This window comes from Calliopsis andreniformis, chromosome 4 (genome assembly GCF_051401765.1).
Source record: "Calliopsis andreniformis isolate RMS-2024a chromosome 4, iyCalAndr_principal, whole genome shotgun sequence".
NCBI classification, from domain to species: Eukaryota; Metazoa; Arthropoda; class Insecta; order Hymenoptera; family Andrenidae; genus Calliopsis; species Calliopsis andreniformis.
Genome location: NC_135065.1, coordinates 8,474,772 through 8,492,434, shown reverse-complemented (window position 1 = coordinate 8,492,434; position 17,663 = coordinate 8,474,772). Strand labels below are relative to the sequence as shown.

At 39.7% G+C, this 17,663-nt stretch overlaps 4 protein-coding genes and 1 long non-coding RNA gene across 9 annotated transcripts in view; 2 read left to right on the top strand and 3 right to left on the bottom strand.

Moving 5' to 3' along the window:
• On the bottom strand, positions 1 to 1,361 carry LOC143178170 (uncharacterized). Its single transcript, XM_076376686.1, has one exon. It carries the CDS (start codon positions 1,344 to 1,346, stop codon positions 66 to 68), a length of 1,281 nt encoding a protein of 426 aa, XP_076232801.1. The 5' UTR covers positions 1,347 to 1,361; the 3' UTR covers positions 1 to 65.
• Positions 1,362 to 1,690: 329 nt separating this feature from the next.
• Ppk13 (pickpocket 13) lies at positions 1,691 to 4,244 on the bottom strand. Its single transcript, XM_076376687.1, has 8 exons — positions 4,135 to 4,244; positions 3,766 to 3,960; positions 3,378 to 3,459; positions 2,979 to 3,230; positions 2,447 to 2,674; positions 2,155 to 2,339; positions 1,950 to 2,077; positions 1,691 to 1,805 (listed from the first exon to the last, which is right to left on the bottom strand). Exons 1-8 carry the CDS (start codon positions 4,242 to 4,244, stop codon positions 1,705 to 1,707), a joined length of 1,281 nt encoding a protein of 426 aa, XP_076232802.1. The 3' UTR covers positions 1,691 to 1,704.
• A 1,825-nt stretch (positions 4,245 to 6,069) lies between these two features.
• LOC143177973 (uncharacterized) lies at positions 6,070 to 12,570 on the bottom strand. Of its 4 annotated transcripts, none has more exons than XM_076376338.1 (6): positions 12,445 to 12,570; positions 12,282 to 12,356; positions 7,198 to 8,756; positions 6,932 to 7,064; positions 6,678 to 6,859; positions 6,070 to 6,574 (listed from the first exon to the last, which is right to left on the bottom strand). In XM_076376338.1, the coding sequence occupies exons 2-6, from the start codon at positions 12,340 to 12,342 to the stop codon at positions 6,506 to 6,508; spliced, it is 2,004 nt and encodes a 667-aa protein (XP_076232453.1). In that variant the 5' UTR covers positions 12,343 to 12,356; positions 12,445 to 12,570; the 3' UTR covers positions 6,070 to 6,505. The 4 variants fall into 4 exon arrangements, with proteins under 4 accessions (XP_076232453.1, XP_076232452.1, XP_076232451.1 ...); XM_076376337.1 differs by lacking the exons at positions 12,282 to 12,356; positions 12,445 to 12,570 and adding an exon at positions 9,199 to 9,442 and having other exon boundaries at positions 6,070 to 6,362; positions 6,478 to 6,574; XM_076376336.1 differs by lacking the exons at positions 12,282 to 12,356; positions 12,445 to 12,570 and adding an exon at positions 9,199 to 9,442.
• A 284-nt stretch (positions 12,571 to 12,854) lies between these two features.
• LOC143178521 (uncharacterized) lies at positions 12,855 to 13,779 on the top strand. The gene is made up of 4 exons (XR_013001799.1): positions 12,855 to 12,858; positions 12,890 to 13,057; positions 13,147 to 13,221; positions 13,677 to 13,779. It is a non-coding gene; the product is annotated as an uncharacterized LOC143178521 (long non-coding RNA).
• The window catches only part of LOC143178357 (uncharacterized), a 185,131-nt gene continuing 181,029 nt past the window's right edge, over positions 13,562 to 17,663 (top strand). For both annotated transcript variants that reach the window (XM_076376958.1, XM_076376957.1), the window contains exon 1: positions 13,562 to 13,960. In XM_076376958.1, coding sequence (XP_076233073.1) covers positions 13,769 to 13,960 — 192 coding nt within the window. In that variant the 5' untranslated portion in view covers positions 13,562 to 13,768. The remainder of the gene's footprint in view (positions 13,961 to 17,663) is intronic.

Genomic DNA, 17,663 nt, shown 5'->3' with positions numbered 1-17,663 from the left:
ATTTATATATATGAAAAATTATAACTAATACATAATATTGTGCGATGTGTAGATATTCTTTAATGCTACGTGGGTTTAGGTAACTCGTCGAGCCGGAAACTGATCTCAACTAATTCAGTAACGACGTCTGTTAGTCTTCTACCATATTCAGGATCATTCTGGATATTCTGGAGTACAATCTCATTCCTGTTTTCAAATACATATTCACTGTAACTCTCAGGATCATTCATGATCTGTGCTCCCAAATTCTCGTCCAGCAGTACAGTTTGGTAATACGTAGCGGCGGTGATCAATGCTCCTAAGCGCTGTTCCTCCATTCCTTGAACCAACTCCGACCAAGGCGGAACTTCCACTGAAATAGCCTTCGTCAAATTCAAGGTTTCGCATAGTACACTGTAATAATGTTTCAACATAGTTTCCTCCGAAGTTTCTCTAAACTTGCGATCGGCGCAAAGATACAGAAACTGTGCTACATCATGCGCCAAGGGGGAATATCTGAACAGTTGGAAATCTACCAGCAGACATTTTGGCGGTACGCTGTCACTGAACATGAGATTATTACTCCACAAATCTCCATGACTGATTACGTTCCTCTTTGTAGATGAACTCTCCATGGCTGCGAACACTTCTTCACAAGCTTTCGGTATCAAACTCGCGTCGAGGCCAAGCTGCTTCGCAACAGCAATAATAGCTTTGACACCAGTATCGAACCATTCCCTAGTCTTGCCAGTTTGACAGAACGCATTCTCCACGAACGTGTAAGGGTACAGCTTCTTCAGGCTCGTTCCAAGACGTGCCTCTGCTAGAAGAGAAGCTGCGTGTAATCTTGCGATAGTTGTCAGTCCAGAGACGATGAGTTCCTTCGTGAGCAATTTGTTCCTCATTGAATAGCCATTCGCTCCTAAATCTTCGAAAACTAATAAGTTCTCCTTGGTCAAGTAACAGGCTGGAGTCCATGGTTCGCTTTTGTATTTATGTTGCAGCTGGGGAACTATGTCACGATGGAATATTCTTTCTTTAAGAAAAACATATTTATCGATCACGTACTGGGCCTGAGCGGGCACTTCGTAAGGTACAACTTTGACGAAGAAAGTTAAAGTTTCCTTTCCATTTTTAGTTTTAGTTTCTATGCTGAGTCGTTTATGAGATCCCAAAAATCCAAGCTTCCCGTCAGAATATGGTTTCAAAGAGAACTTGTGCGCCTCTGCTTCGCTTCCTAGTGCACGCTTTACTATTTGCTGGACTTCGTGAAAAGTCAGTAGATTATTATAGATGCTAATGTCAGAGCGTGCTGTGTCTTCTAATTGTGTGGATGTAAGTTGTACTTCTAGCTCTGACTTTGCCATTGCTATGAAAGTAAAATATCTCAGCGGATGATGCTCTTTATATCAGCGGCAAGCACGAGATTTTTCATTTAAAACACACGTGCTTTATTTGTTAGAATCATCTGTTTTTCTCGTGTTTAACGAGAACAAATATTTTGAAGATAAAATCGTAAGCGTGGAAAAACGGTAGAGCTTTAAGTGGAATATAAGTCAGTAGGATCTGTGCAGCGGGTACTCAGCCTTTACTTTATCGGTTAATGTATCACACAGCACTTATATTTTTGTATTACACGCGACACGAAAACTGACGTAGGCAAAGTGTGACAACAGGCATATAATAGTAAATCAATCTTTTAATACCCAGCTGAGTAAGATATTTTCAGACTATCTTGTCACGACGAATAAATAACCAATATGGTATCTCAAAGATGCTTAAAATACTAGCTCCCATGAAAAGACCAGCCGCACTTCCGACTGCAACTAGAAATAAGAAGTGCAACTTATATGCGCCTCAAGGGGAAGAAACCACTGTGATGAATTAAAAAAATTATTATTAGTCATCACTGTGGTTTCCTCCCTTAACATCAATTAAAATAAAAAAGTAGATAAGCACTGAATCTCTACCTATAACATCCAAGAGATCATTCACCACGTATCGACGATATCTCATGGTTGGATGGGAGAGCAACGTGAAATGAAGTCGTGAGTAAGATGTATCAGGAGATTCGTACTCATAAGGTTCCATTCGATTTCTAAAACACGATATGTATTCTATTACATGCAAATTGAGCATATACTACAAAAGATATTATCTTTGCAGGGTCCCTACATGGTCAACGCAGTGCCCTCACAATCAGGAAGACATCGTTCATCCTTCACCTCCTGCGACATGATGTTTGCCTTATTAGCGATTAGGCAAAGCATTTCAGTTCCATTGCAAACTCGTGCGCCACTTGGTATAAAATAGTAAAAATTCACGCAACCACAGAATTTTATCATCCGCTCTATCATCACCTGTCGAGATCACGTAATTCGCTAATGTTATCTGCATAAATTATAGTCCCTGTGGCGGACAGAAAGTCAATGGGAATTGTTTGCGGGAATATTAAATAAGGATGTACTTCAAGATAACACGAGTCGCTGCTATAAATGTTGAATAGATTATTCGGTTGTGTTTCCTGAGGGAACCGACAGTTTCTGTGCTCGACTGCGATATGCTTCACACCTTCCTCGTTAAACGTGTCCTCCATTGTAAATCCGACGTTGGTTGTTTTGCCAGGTTTTATATGTATCACGTTCTTCTCGAAGTTAGTGATCAACGGCAAGTCTAAATTGTTGAGTAGAAGCACCTGGAATGTACAACCGTGTGTACTTAGATGTAATTAGTGCAACACAAGTCGTGGTTACTACTTTTGAAGAAGTTATAGATATAGTTTTTGACTATGAGGTATGATAAAAAAGATTTATTGGTTTTAGTTATTAAAAAAGAAGTATATACATTTCTAGAGTACTACTTTAAAGTTTTTGTGGGCCTCTCCTCTTATGTAAGTTCAGTTGTATAATAAAGTGCAAAAGTTAATAAATTTTTCTTATCACACTATGTATGTATCTTTATTTTTCCATATTATGTTGAAAAAATATCAGAATACGAACTGTAAATGTTGAGGGCACATATTTTTTCGTGTTCAAGTTAATATGTATGTCGACGATAAGGTCGCCATATTTCACAGTCCGATTGACAAATAATTGTACACTTGGTTTCCCATTTCTGATCACGTGAAACGTGTTCATAACAATACAATAACCGACACCAGTTTTCTGCAATTCTTGAAACTCCGTACAACAATTAAATTTCACATTGTTCCACGTGCAGTCTGCTAAGAATTCTGTACATGGAACTCTCATCTGCAATAAATTACGAGGAAAAGATTGGGCAGAAGATTACTTAGAATTTCTACAGTCTCTTCAACAAATAATTCGTAAATAATATAAAAGTATACGCTATAAAAATATGTGCATTAATTATATGCTAAGAATCGAGTGTAATCTGACCTCCTCATAGGCAGATAAAAATTCTTCCGCTGTTGCCTGAATTGCTTTTGGATTTGTAAAGTTCGTGAATGTCCCTGGATTCCTTGAAACATGTCTTACTTTTGCAAACTTGTTCATATTGAAAAAACATAAGTTTTGTTTAAAGGAGTACTCGCTCAGAAATACTTGGAAGGTGAGTAACCATATCAAACTTTTTTCTTATAATGATTAGCAGCCTTTTAGAGATTCTTTGCGAATATTTTCATACTGTTACATTTCAAAAAGAGTTAGAACTTTGTACGAGATTACCAAAAGAACCCAATTTCAGCGAATACTCTATCAAAATTCTCGACTGTATTTTTTCTTTGTAATTGTACTACTCTTGATATGCTAACGCTGTATCACGCACCTCTTGGAATACTTGTTCTTTATCGTCTTAGTGGAAGAAATACAAAACGCGATTGCAGGAAATGGTGTCTGCCAATTAACATACATGGTCTCGGTGGTTACTGCGACAGGGTATTTAATATAATTTCTCAATACGTCTGTGATCATTTGTACGCAACCGTACCAGCATAACACACAAAAGATGAGCCAAAAGAATCTGCAAAGAGATTACCCCCCTTGAATCATTTTGTGAAAATATTTGTCTTGCGATTAACTCTGTCTCATTATATCGCATATTAAATCGTGACCTAATTTTATCTAGAATATCATCTAGAATATGTTCACACAAATTGTACGTAATTTAAATAAATTATTTAAAACACTCTATCACCTTTCTATATACGAGAACTGGTCATCCACGAGGTACCTAACTCCATGGATACCACAGTTCGCCAGGTACTGCTTAATAATTTTCCACCACCAAATCAATCGCTTCCACATTGTTCATTAGATTCCTGTGATGATCGTCTGGTTATTCTATGAAGACTGATACCACAGCTTCAAGTACACTTCTGGCAAAAGGTAAATCAATTTTGCTGAACTATATGTATTTCATATATTATACAAGTTCGATGGTATCATCTGCTTGTATAACGTGATTATTTTATCGCATGAAGTATCAGAATAAATCTGATACATTATATAGCATTATATATGATGCTTAGCGTTTCTATATTCTAATAAACGCGCTAAGTATCATTACGAAATGATAAAGTCTATTCAATATGTTGATTCATAACAGCACTTTTCGAAAATTTTTGAACTTCCACTTTTTCCAGCAAACATAATTGTGGCGCCATCCAGCGGTGTACCATAGAAACTAAAACTCGACCATATAATTTAGTTCCTAGGTCCCACCGCTAGATTTCGTTACCTACCAATTCCTATGAACATCTAACACTACAAAAATTCAAAAATTGAACGACGGAATTCGCAAGTGACGCCATCTAGCGGCAAAACATGGAACTAAAATTAGAAATTATATTTTTAGTTCAGACATTCACCGCTAGATGGCACCACTTGTCAATTCCGAAAACGCTCCACCGCGAACAATGGGAACTGACAAGTGGCGCCATCTAGCGGCAAAAATTCAAACTAAAATAAGAAATGATATTTTTAGTTCGGCCCTGAGCCGCTAGATGGCGCCACTTGTCAATTCCGAAAATGCTGCTCGCGAAAATGGGAATTGACAAGTGGCGCCATCTAGCGGTGCAGACCCCGAACTAAAAATATCATTCCTTATTTTAGTTCCAACTTTGTCCACTAGATGGCGCTACTTGTCAATTCCGAAAATGCTGCTCGCGAAATTGGAATTGACAAGTGGCGCCATCTAACGGACGAAGCTTGAAACTAAAATTAGAAATTTTATTTTTAGTTCAGGGTGGCCACCGCTAGATGGCGCCACTTGTCAATTCCCATTTTCGCGAGCAGCACTTTTGGAAATTTTTCGGAATTGACAAGTGGCGCCATCTAGCGGTGAAAGTCGGAACTAAAAACAAAAATCTCTAGTTTTAGTTCCAACTTTCTCTCCCTAGATGGCGCCACTTGTCAATTCCCATTTTTCGCGAGCAGCACAGGGAAATTTCCGGAATTGACAAGTGGCGCCATCTGGCGGTGGACACCCTGAACTAAAAATAAAATTTCTAATTTTACTTCCGATTTCGCCGCTAAGTGGCGCCACTGGTCAATTCCCATTTTTACGAGCAGTAATTTTGTAAATTTTGGGAATTGACATGTGGAGCCATCTTGGGAAGAAGTTAGGAATTAAAATTATAATTTCTACTTTTCTTTCCGACTTTAACCGCTAGCTGGCTCTGCGTGTCATTTACCACATTTACGAATATAAAGGTAGAAGATTAATGAAAATGGGAATCAATGAATAGCTCCATCTAGCAGTAACTCTGAGAACTAAATTTAGAACATGTACCTTCAGTTTCTGTCATCGTGCGCTAGATGGCTCCAGCGGTATCATTTGGATGGTGTATTTTACTTATAAGTATTAAAATATTACAATGTCACCTGATTTTACAGATGATATTAAGAAATTACAGATCACTATAGCAATAGTAGCATTGCTAAAATGCTGTGAATGAAATAAATGAATAAATAAGCTCAGTTTTTCAGATACTGTTTTTAGAATAAACAATTTTGATTTACTTCAATTATTGTATAATGATGTGTAAAGGCTCTAATATGTCCCTACACCATTAAATGACTCGAAAATATATAAAGAAATAAGTTAAAAGAAGCGAAAATAATTAAGTTGTAAAAGATGGCTATTATTTTATTATTTTTATTATATTTACTGTTCGAATTTAATTATTTATAGTAATTTATCTATTAATACAATATTTTGAACTGTTTTATATAATAATATTGTTGGTCTATGTTTTTTTAATAATTATGAATAATTTATTTAATGGGGCACCAACCTTTGATGATACGGTCCTTCTCAAAATGTTAGTTTGCGTAATACCGCTAGATGTCGAAGCTGTCGCCAGTATCTTCTCTTAAGGGCCGTACCATGAGGGCTCAGTGCCCCCAAGAACTTTTGTAATACTATTTTTATAATAAACAAACAATTTCATCACAATAACATTCTCTTATTTATATTTACTTATTTTATTGCTGATTCCGCGAGTTGAATATCAAAACGTGTAACATGTGAGCCTACCGATACAATCACATCGATTTTCTATTCATCAAGTCTCGTTTTTCAGGAAGCTGGTCAAGCGTCTCTTCGTTTCGCTCTCCGCAATGTCTTGTCGTATCTGAAAAGAACAGAAAGACAGCGTCAGAAACATTAAAGTCTTATTTTTAAAATAAAACAGCTCCTATTTTAAAAATAAAAAATGACTTTTTCTTTATCTTGACCTTAGCGAGCAGAGGACCAGTTAGTTTATCCGTAATAATAGTATTATCTTCCGCTTCCCCTGGTTGCATGTCCGTCGTGTCTCTTTTAGAGTACACTGTTCCCCGTGTTAAAACTTTAATGCTATCACGTGAGAGGGCTGGCGTAATTAAAGCTGCGAGCGGTACGCTTTCGTTAATTAAACCTGTAGAAAAGTTGATTAACGAATGTTTTGAACTGCAAGAACAACGAGGACACTAATTACACGCAATAAAACCTTGGTTATTAATTTTCTTAGTCTTAAGGGAGGCACACATCTGTCCCACTAAGATTCTTTGAGCGTTCGTCATTCTTCGCAATATTACATGATCCGCGTCTAAATGGCCAGAATCCTGGGCAACTTTCCAAGACTGCATAACCATACGGAATAGGAAAAACACTTGTTATCAGATCTTTTCCTCCTGAATATTTCACCGAGACTTTGAAACGTAGTCGCGAGGATGCAGTAATCCTCTTTTTTTCCTCGTTTCGCGAAAAACTTACTTTGGAATTTGATGTACGTTTAGCGAGCGCATTTCCTGAAACTCCTCGTTGCTCGCCAGTCTTCATCTTCGAGTTCTGCCAGATACCAGGCATCGCTGAGGCTTCGGTAATACTGTCTTCGTTACTCTGGCCCACGATCTTATTCGCCCAATTACTCCTCTCCATCGAACTTTGCTTTTCGTTTATACTCTTCTTCGACCCATCAATCTGCTTGAATTTCTTCACTTCAGAATATTTATCCTTATTTATAGTATCTATTTGCTGTTGTTGCTCCTTATCACGCTTCAAGCTTCTCCCATCCAATCCTCTTCCCTCATCCTTTCTCTTACCCTTCCCCTCAGAAGCAGAAGACACTTTCTTCTTGTTCTCATTTAACCGAGCCTTCTTCTTCGCTTCGAAGAATATATTGCTCCTTATCTCAGCAACTAGAGCGTCCAAACACGGAAGAGCTGGCAGTTCCAGAGTCAGAGCGACGATCTCCTTCTCCATGATCCCCTCGAATTTGAAATCTATCTCGTCTGCCACAGCCGCGACAGAAATCACGAAACACTCTGGACAAGATAACAACGATTGTCCTGATAGGGACTGCAAGAACTGTTGCACATTAGGGCGCAACAGCATCCTCTTCATTTCCTCCATGTCCCTCGCGGTTTCCATTATCCCCTTCAACTTCTCAGGATTCACGCGTTTGAGGACGTCCAATGCAGTCTGCACCAGCGCCTGCACTTGATAGTTCACCAGAATCGGCACGATCGCGTTACTTTCCAACTCCAGGCCACTGATGGGCGTGTTCAAATAAATACGCTTTCTGAACTTCTTCACTGTCAAGTCAGGGTTCCAGGAGGAGAGGATTGAGTTCGTCGAGGACTGATACTCGAATATGCCACGGAAGGGAGACTTGGTACTGGAGGTCTTCGAAGGTGCTTCCTTCATCCCCCTGAAACTGGACTTTATGGTGACGAAGTCTCTAGTAGCGTCAGAGTTCCTAGATCTGTGCATCATGGGCTCGTTAGGGTTACTTCGTTTCAGCATGGTGATCCCATAGTCCAACTTAAACAGCGAGCCTATGGTTGATCGTCTTGAGGGACTGTACGTGGACCTTGTAACCCAATTCCTATTCGACGCATTGGTAGCCCTGCTCAGCAGATCGTCGTCGTCGTCGAGACGAAAGGACAGACTCCTCTCGTCCAGGCTCAGCTCCATATTAGAGCGAAAGAACTTCTTTCTAGTCATGCCTTCTGCAAGAGCTTGCTTGATCCTCAGCTCGTGAGAGGGTCCAAGTAAAGAGTACACATGAGGCGAGATGGTTGGCATTTTCTCGAGACCTTGCAACGTCATTTTCGTGTGCTGCATGTTGCTCGACATAGTGTTGCTCACGTCCAGGTTGTTGTCCATGTACTCTCTGTACTTCTCCTCGAACTCGCGGATCACCTGATCTTCTAGAGTCTGCTTGCGAGAGTCTTCGTGCAGCTTCAGGTTCTCTGTGGTGTTGGCAGGCTCTATGTCTACCACGTAGCAGGGGAGGATGTTATTCCAGGGGCCAGAGAAGTGTTTCTTGGCTTTAAAAGGGAAGGAAAGCAATTATAGTGGAGGGTTCCAGGACAATGGCAAGATAAATGTCCCAGTCAACCATATTCCAGAACACTGATTTTATTTAATTTTGAGCTTAAATTCTAGTGTACTTAATAAAGAACAAGAAATAGTGTCCTAAAATAGTATATTCAATTATTGAGACGCAGTTCAAGCATCGGGATATATACAGTGCTGAGTAAAAGTGTGGGACCACCTGTCTTCTTATTATATAGGCTTTCTATTCTGTTATCTAAGTATGCATTATCATTATAACTATTATAACAATTATAACAATAATTTGTTTTACTATTTTATTAACTGTTTGGCCGTGGTCCCCTACTTCTGGTCATTTTTAGTACATTTTCAGGTGGTCCACTTCTCGAAACATTCAGCACTTCAAGTGTCCAGCTATAAGGACATTTACCTCACCTTTTTCCAGCAAACATGGAACAGGCCTGACATTGGAGCCGTCGTTATCGTTCCACTTGGTGCTGTGAGCAGTCAATAGATGCAGGCAAAGGACCTTCTGCGGATCGACCTCATCTTTGGTGAACAATATCGATCGTACGAACTCGTAGGAGTCTTTGGTCACCTGTTGCTTCACCGTCGAGCCAGTTTCTTTAATGGCGCCAGTGCAATGGTAGCAAAAACCAGGATTGTGAGTTTCGTACATGCGCACGTTAATAGCCTGCGCGTCAATTACTGTGTCCACAATCAGGTCGGAAGATTAGACGATGACATTATGGCGATACCATATAACCTAGCTTATCTATAAAAACGTCTCGATCTGAGCACGTGGATTCATTAGAAACGAGAAGAACGACCGCGACCTTGCCTCTGTGCTCTCGCGAGATCTTACGTTCGATCCAGTGGACGGTTGCCGAGTTTCCAGGTTCTTGTGACGCGAACGGAACCGGTGCCTCGCAGTCTCCAGCATCCTAAGCTCTGACTTTTCCACCTTCTCGAGTTTCACGAGCTCTTGCGCCAGCTTCTGACGGCTAATCTCGTTCTGCTTCGCAAGCTTGTCCTGTAGTGTCACACTGGATTTCATGGTCGTTGTCTTTTGTGCGTTTCGTCGTCGCTTGGAAATTTTCTTCCTCGAGAGGGGAGTAAAGACAATGAAAAGTCTGGTGTGAAGGCGCGATGCGCTCCCTTTCGCTTTGCTTGACTATTGGGATTGCCGATAACTTCATGTGAGACCTTGTGAATGTCTCGTTCAGATTAATTGAATGACTTGACTTCGAGTCGCTTGAGTCGAAAGAATTTAAAACCACTTTGCCAGTATGAACTTGATATCACCGAACCCTTTTTGGTCACTTTAATTTTATCCATAGAATCATCATCAATATAAATACGTTCTTAAACCTTCTCTATTTGTATACTACCTTTAAGCGAAATTTATTTTGCGTCTTATAATAATATACATAGGTCTCATAAATGTACAGTAGTGGATATTTAAATTTCAATAGAGCCTAGGGTTTGCATTGTAAATCTCCTTGTAATCTTCAATAAATTGAGATTTTGTTCTGGGGAAAAACTCGAATATGTTCCAATAGGTTTGAGTTATGCTGACCATCAAGACAATGAGTACTGGAATTATTAGAATGGCACAACTAATGGTCACTAGAATTGAATTGTAATAATTCTTACGAAATTGAAGCGTGCACTACTGTATTCTATTTTGTGCTCATTTTGTGTCTATGTTTAAAGAGCTTTTACCATTGAATTTCTCCGTTTATCTCGTTATACCCCAGGTCCCCACGAGCTAATTAAATTTCCTCTCCAGTTAATTACATTTGGAATTATGGTAAATTAATTGCGATAAAACTGTTTTCGTATCCTTATGCGCGTTTACCTTGGGGAATGATTAAACGTTATAGTTTCTTGGATATTGGATTAAATTCACGATCCTCAGAGCAATGATGGTATATAGGGGTGTTCAAAAATCCAGTTAACCATGAATCCTACGAGCATATTATGTAAGGCATTAAAATACTTGGCACGATCCACCCAGAAATGAACTTTCTAATAGGCTTTAGTTATTTATAGACAGAAGAATTTTATTTACTGCTTGCAGGGGCGCGCGATAGCGACGAGTTTGCGTCGTTCGATCGTCTGTGATCACAACAGGCGTAAATACATGCTAATCGTGCCAATTGTTACTGATTGTTTTTCTCCGATCGCTCAAGTTGATGGTATTTGTGGTCGCAACGCCTGTTCGGGCTTCGTATTATCGAGCACGTTGCGTCACTACATCCACGGCTTCCGTGTACGAAGAAAACTACTGCAGTTCTTATGCAGAACTCTATCTCGCTTAAAAGACCGCTTCTGCGTATGCTGCACGCCTCAAAAAGCAGAAATTTCAATTTCTACCTGAAGAAATATCTCGGTACACTACTCTAGAACTCTCAGTATACAGACTCTCATAAATCAATCAACACCTTGCCACACGAACAATCCAGAATAAATTTTGCAATCAGTGGCTTTTCAAAAATTTCACTAGACCTATCTCGATCGGCTTAACTAATTAAGAGAAACTATGTCGTACGTATTGTTCGGCATTCCAAACGGTATAATTATGTTCGTAATTAAACCCATACTCTTGTAATTATCAAAACCAATAAAACAAAACCGCTACTGCAGTATCTTACATCTGTGATTGAAAAGCAAAACGACGTGACTTATTCTTTCAACAAATTTGTGTTTATACCATAATTGAAGCGTACAAGGTAGAATTTATAGTTTTTGCAGCAGTAAGTAGAAGATAAGTCCGTAATCAGAATTAAGAATCAGATGTTTAATCGACAATATTCAGAAAATAAAAGTATCTGGTCTTCAGAGAGTTTTTGAGCAGCACTTTAAGGGGTGATTCCAGACACTAAAATAAAATGAAGATCGAGAATAATGATTTCATGTTTGAAGATTCGTTTGCTGGTTACAAGCGTCTAAGAATCTGGTGAAAATTGGAAATCACTGCTCGAGGCCATCTGGTGGTTAACAAATGAAGTTTCAAACGCGAAATTATTATTCTTAATTTTCTTATTTTGGCGTCTAGGATCATCCCTTAAATATTCTGCGCTCCATAATTTCCTACACGCCTGAAATTGTAGAAAAATTCTACAAATCATCTCTTAAAGTTCCGCCGTTCAGAAACCCCCTTTATACGATCTAAAACTGAATCGTTACCTGTTACATCAGTGCTCGTTCGCCTGACATCGCGTGCATTTTCAAATATTCTGCGCTCCATAATTTCTTACACGCCTGAAATTTTATAAAAATTCTAAAAATCATCCCTTAAAGTTCTGTCGTTCAGAAACCCCCTGCATACGATAAAAGACTAAATCCTTACCTGTTACATTAGTTCTCGATCGCCTGGCATCGCGTGCATTTTTAAATATTCTGCGCTCCATAATTTCCTACACGCCTGAAATTTAAAAAAAATTCTACAAATCATCCCTTAAAGTTCCCCCGTTCAGAAACCCCCTGTATACGATCTAAAACTGAATCGTTACCTGTTACATCAGTCCTCCATCGGCTGGCATCGCGTGCATTTTCAAATATTCTGCGCTCCATAATTTCCTACACGCCTGAAATTTAAAAAAAATTCTAAAAATCATCCCTTGAAGTTCCCCCGTTCAGAAACCCCCTGTATACGATCTAAAACTGAATCGTTACCTGTTACATCAGTCCTCCATCGGCTGGCGGCGCGTTGGTTGGGTCCCGTTCGGTGTTTACGCAGAAATTTGGTCGGGGCCGGTTGGATCGGCGAGGAGACACGCGCGAGAGACGCGGAGGCGCGGCGGTTAGGAAGGCTGGCAGTGTGACGGGCCGCGTGGTAGGAGGTTGCCGCGATTCAATTTCAGTCGAAGCGCGCCAGGCAGACCGAGCGCCAGCAAGAACCGGCTGTTCTCTTTTCCGCACTTCGCCGTCTCGTTTTTCGACGCGCACACCTCGTTGAATACGTATCTCTAGCCAGTGCTCGGCGCGCTCGTCCCTCTTCCCCTTGTCGGCGCGCAGCCCCACGCGTGTTCGTGAGAAAGATGCACAGGGAGTGCAGGGACGCGGTCGCCAGAGGGGGATGACGCATGTGCGCGCGCCACCAGAGCCTCCAGCATCCGAGCAAGTGTTTACATCGTGCGTGTAACCCGCGACCGTTGCTCGACAGACCCGGTGCACGTCGCGTGGTGGAACGTAGAGGGAGCATTGCCTCGTCGAGGGATCTACTCGAAATTATTCACTCGTAGAATTTTAGAGCTCATTCTTAGAAACGAGGTAGATTACTGTAAACGTGAGTTCAATCTGGGAAATCAGTGTCTCGTAAACTCTGGGCCTATATCGTGTGAAGACTACTATAAAACTACTCGCGATCTGTTTCAGACTTTCTAAGTACCGATAAAAGTGTAGGCCCCCCGTGCACGTGGAATTCTGGAGTTCATCGTTCATGGAACCGAGGTGAACTGTCGTAAACATGAATTGAATCTGAGAAAACAGTCTCTCGTAAACTGTGGACCTATATCGTATGAAAACTACCATTAAATTACTCGCGATTTGTTTCAAACTTTCTAAGTATCAATAAAATAGTAGACCTTCCGTACACGTGAAATTACAGAGTTCATCGTTCATAGAGCCGAGGCGGACTATCGTAAACGTGAATTGAATCTGAGAAAACAGTGTCTCGTAACCTGTGAACCCATACCGAAAGAAAAGTACTCGCGATCAGTTTTAACCTTTCTAGTACAGATAAAAGTGTAGATCTCACCTCTTCATGGATCGAGTCTTCGATAATTGAGTATTGAGACGTGTGTTCGATGGTGTTTTCCAAAGCGTTATGGGGAAATATTTGACGAGGTTAACACGCAATTTCGTGGTTCAGTAAGTGTAGCAGTGTTTCGATGGTTCGTTGATAGACGGTGCTTTGGAGCGTAAGGAGTGAGCACGTGACACGGGATGTTTGCCGCCATGACCGTGAAGGGATAAAGAAGAAGAGGATTCAGCGAGGATGGAATTCGGAGGGTACAAGGGCACTGGTCCCCGTGTTAGGGCACGACGACGCGCAGAATTAGGCAGACGGCTCACCAGGAGGCTGTCGCTGGTCGCGAAAATGCCGGCTGCCATTCTCAGCAAGGCGAATCCACCCGAGCCAAGGCCAGTGGAGATCACGGCGATCGCACCTGACAAGACGCAGCTTACCGTAAGTAAACGATATTATATTGTATACTGGGTTTTCTTGCTGTGACCTCGAGATGCATTGTATTCGCTCATTTCTGCAATTACGTAACTCAGAAGTCGTCATTTTAAATATTCTTTCTTGACAGTCTGTACTAATAACTGGACTGCGGATTTTTACATAGCTTTATATGTTTATAAACACAGATAAAGAAGGGGAACTAAAATAAAAATTTGCTCAGTCTTTCGAGTACTATAATTTGCACTTCATTTTTCATAGTTTATGTATTTCTTGATGTTATGTGAGCTCTATTACTGTTTATACTACTGAAATTTATATGAAATAAAACTCTAGTCTACTAATAACTTAAAAGAGATAAATTGATGTGTTATGTTATAGTAGAAAATGAGCCATACAATCATATAATAGTCGATTATGAATGACTATGAATTATGAAATGATAGTGTGTATGTCCACTTGAGAACTTTTTAAATACAAAAAAGCTATAAAAATAAATGGGTACGAAATCATGAACTATCGTAGGGATACTGTATTTATCAACTTGTCTTTTCGAACGTTCACGACTCGCGTCGTGTTTGTTCTGTGAATTAGAACCTAGAGGGGAGGAATATTTTCTGAGTGTCTCGAGCTAATATTATCGTACAGAACTTGATTATTTTAAAGCGTGTAATATAATTTATGGGGCGTAAAAGAAGTATTTAGTGGCTATTTGGACATTTGTTGGTCAATGCAGGTAGAAAAGGGGCCTTGGAATTCAAGGACAGAATTGTTTTCATTACACAGGGCGCTGCCTCTCCATTACCTTGTTGAATCTCGTAGAAAGTGAAGATATTTACTCAACTTTTTTTGTCTAGATTCCCTGTTTAATTTCCAAATAAAAATATAGGTACATTACTTCATTACAAGAACGTCGTACTAATATAATAAATTTTTAAGAAAGTTAGTTTCAAATTCTTTATGATGAAAAATTAGTGAAGGTCCTTCAGATAAAAATAGCTCACTCTTGCATTGAATTTTTCTAGATATTTAAAAAATAATTCTTTTTTAGTTGAGCACTCTTTTACACAGCTTCTATAATAGGTACTATAATACCACAGTATAACAAAAAGTAGAAGCACCATGATTCCATTACAAAAAATAATTAATACTAGATAAGAATTACAGATAAATTTATTAGTTCCAGTTTACATACTAATTTCTTTAAATTACGCCAGAATATTTTCACCACATCAAATATCGAAACTGGAGTTACTAAAAATTCTGTGATTTCCATTTCATACAAGCAGTTAGGTAATTCTACATATACATGTTCCTGCATGTGCATACTTATCTACTGTAACGACGACCCAAATCTGCATTCTGAACGCGCACTATTTACACTGCAATTAGTTGATTCCTCCAAAAACACCTGAACATCGATGACCTCAGGGATGCTAGCGCGTATCTTTATCGCAACATCGTGGAAAAGCTCGAACCTATATTCGAGCGGATTCCACGGTAGAAATCGAAACTCGGCTCAGGGTTCGACGATTAATGTAACCAACACGTACTCGGTGCACCAGCTACAAGCGATCGTACATTCTATACAGGAGTAAGAGGCGTTACCTTCGGTATTTAAACGGTCTATAGGAAACGTTGCGCGTCATTCTCTTCTCGTACAGCCTTCGTCTTTGTGCTGGTACACTCTCGCTGACTTTTGTTAGCGATCGGTACCAAGCAACCTTTATTACCAGCCTGTTCGGCTTAATTACGTCCGAGGGAATTAATGAATGTTTGGATTCTAGTTCGATTGTGTGTTAACAACATTCCCAGCCACAAGGGGTGGCATCGAAATATTGATTATGTAGAAGACTTGCATTATATTCCTTAGCGGTGGTATAAACTTCTAATTAACCTGTATGTCGGTGATTATGAAAGTGGTCGAAGTAAAAAATTCTTTGTAGCATAAATTTTATTTTATGTTTTTTGTGATTTGGTTCGTTTCGACGTGATATAATTAATAAAATAATATTTTTTCAATCTTTTACTTACATTACTATCATTATCAGATATGTAATTAATATCTATGATCATCAGATGCAATAAGATAAAAATTATGAGGCACATAATGTTTATTTTCGAAATATTCTTGTGTTACACTTAGTGAACCCTAATTCTCTATAAAGAACTAGTTTAATTTTATTAATATTTAGTTTCAAAGTGAACAGTTAACATAACTATCATCTCTTTTCCTTAAAATAAAAACAGTATCTTGAACATTTTAACGAAGGTACAAATTCAATTTTTTGAAAATACAACTCACATAGTTTTGCCACATAGTCTTCGACATTTGTACTTCATTTGCACAAACACTGTTTTCTTTTCTGCACTGTCGCAATTTGCATTCACTCGATACCCCTTCCTATCCTTATCGAAGATTGCATTCTTGGAGGTTCTGCGAATCATTGTTTACGCTACTCTTCCTTTTACCACGGCTTTCAATCGCTGGGAAGAAGAATGTTCCCATCTTTTGAATACGTTTCAATATGATACATATTGTGCGTGCCCATTCCACGCGTATACGCGAAAGAAAAGTGAAGGCGTCGCGCGTTCCTTGAACTCGAACGACTCTACGCGTAATCGTCGTAAGGAAGAAAGCGCGCAACGTGATCGATAGCGGCACTTTCTAGCGGCTACGAAATATATGCACTTTGTGTCCTCGTTCGGCTGTTTACGGACCACCTGTGCCCCGCGCACGTGGTAGCTTCTTCGTGAAGTTCTGCCTAAATAATGACTCCAGTAAAAATTAGTGGCTGAGATTATTCAACTTCTTTGAACAGATTTCGAAAATATCGTCAATTTTTTAAATAAAAATCCCACGTTAAATGGAGAAACTTTAAAAAAGAAACAATTAAGTTCCATTCAAGAGACAAAACCCAATGCAGTCGATCATTATCGATGCACCACCTCGTGTGGGAGGGAAACGATAGCAATTTGATTTCACGATTCGCATGCGCGATCCCAGCTACCGTGGACTAGATACCGAGTGGTCGTTTCACCGTCGACAGGAACGATAATTTTCCGATTTTTTCTCTTTTCCCCTGGTAGCGCGAACGCGTCAGTTATTGCACAAAACAGTCGCACGTGCACGCGCGCGTAACCCGTGCCCACGGTTGCATCGAGCACCGTGGATACCTGTTATTTCGAAGGAGGTTTCGCGCCGTTTACCTATAAACAGAAACCCTAATTAAATGCAAATGCGGTAGACAAGTCTTTCGACCAGCGATCACCGAGTGATCCCTCCACACGTTTCCCTGGTGATTTATCGCCTAATTGCTGGATAATTCGTTGCAACTATTTCCTCGGTTTCCTGCCACAGAGGAAATCGCTCTTTCGAGGTGTCTACGCGAAAAACGATACTTTCGTCATTGGAAAATTTCTTTTCAGCATGTCTTACAGTCGTGCTCGAATTTTTTTTTTTTTTTAATTAAAAGTTGCTCAACCCTTTGGTTGCTTTCACGTGGCAGCTCTCTACTGTGCACCTTTTTTTAATTCCACTTGTGTTGTGAGTGGAGTCTAAAAAAGAGTCTAAGAGCGGATTGGATACATATAGTTTGTTTTAAAACATGTGGGCATGGAATCGGTGGGACATAGGAGTAAAGAAAGCGACTTTTCTTAAGATGCAAATCTCGAAGTTAAATTCAAAGGAAAGACACAGAAATGAAGT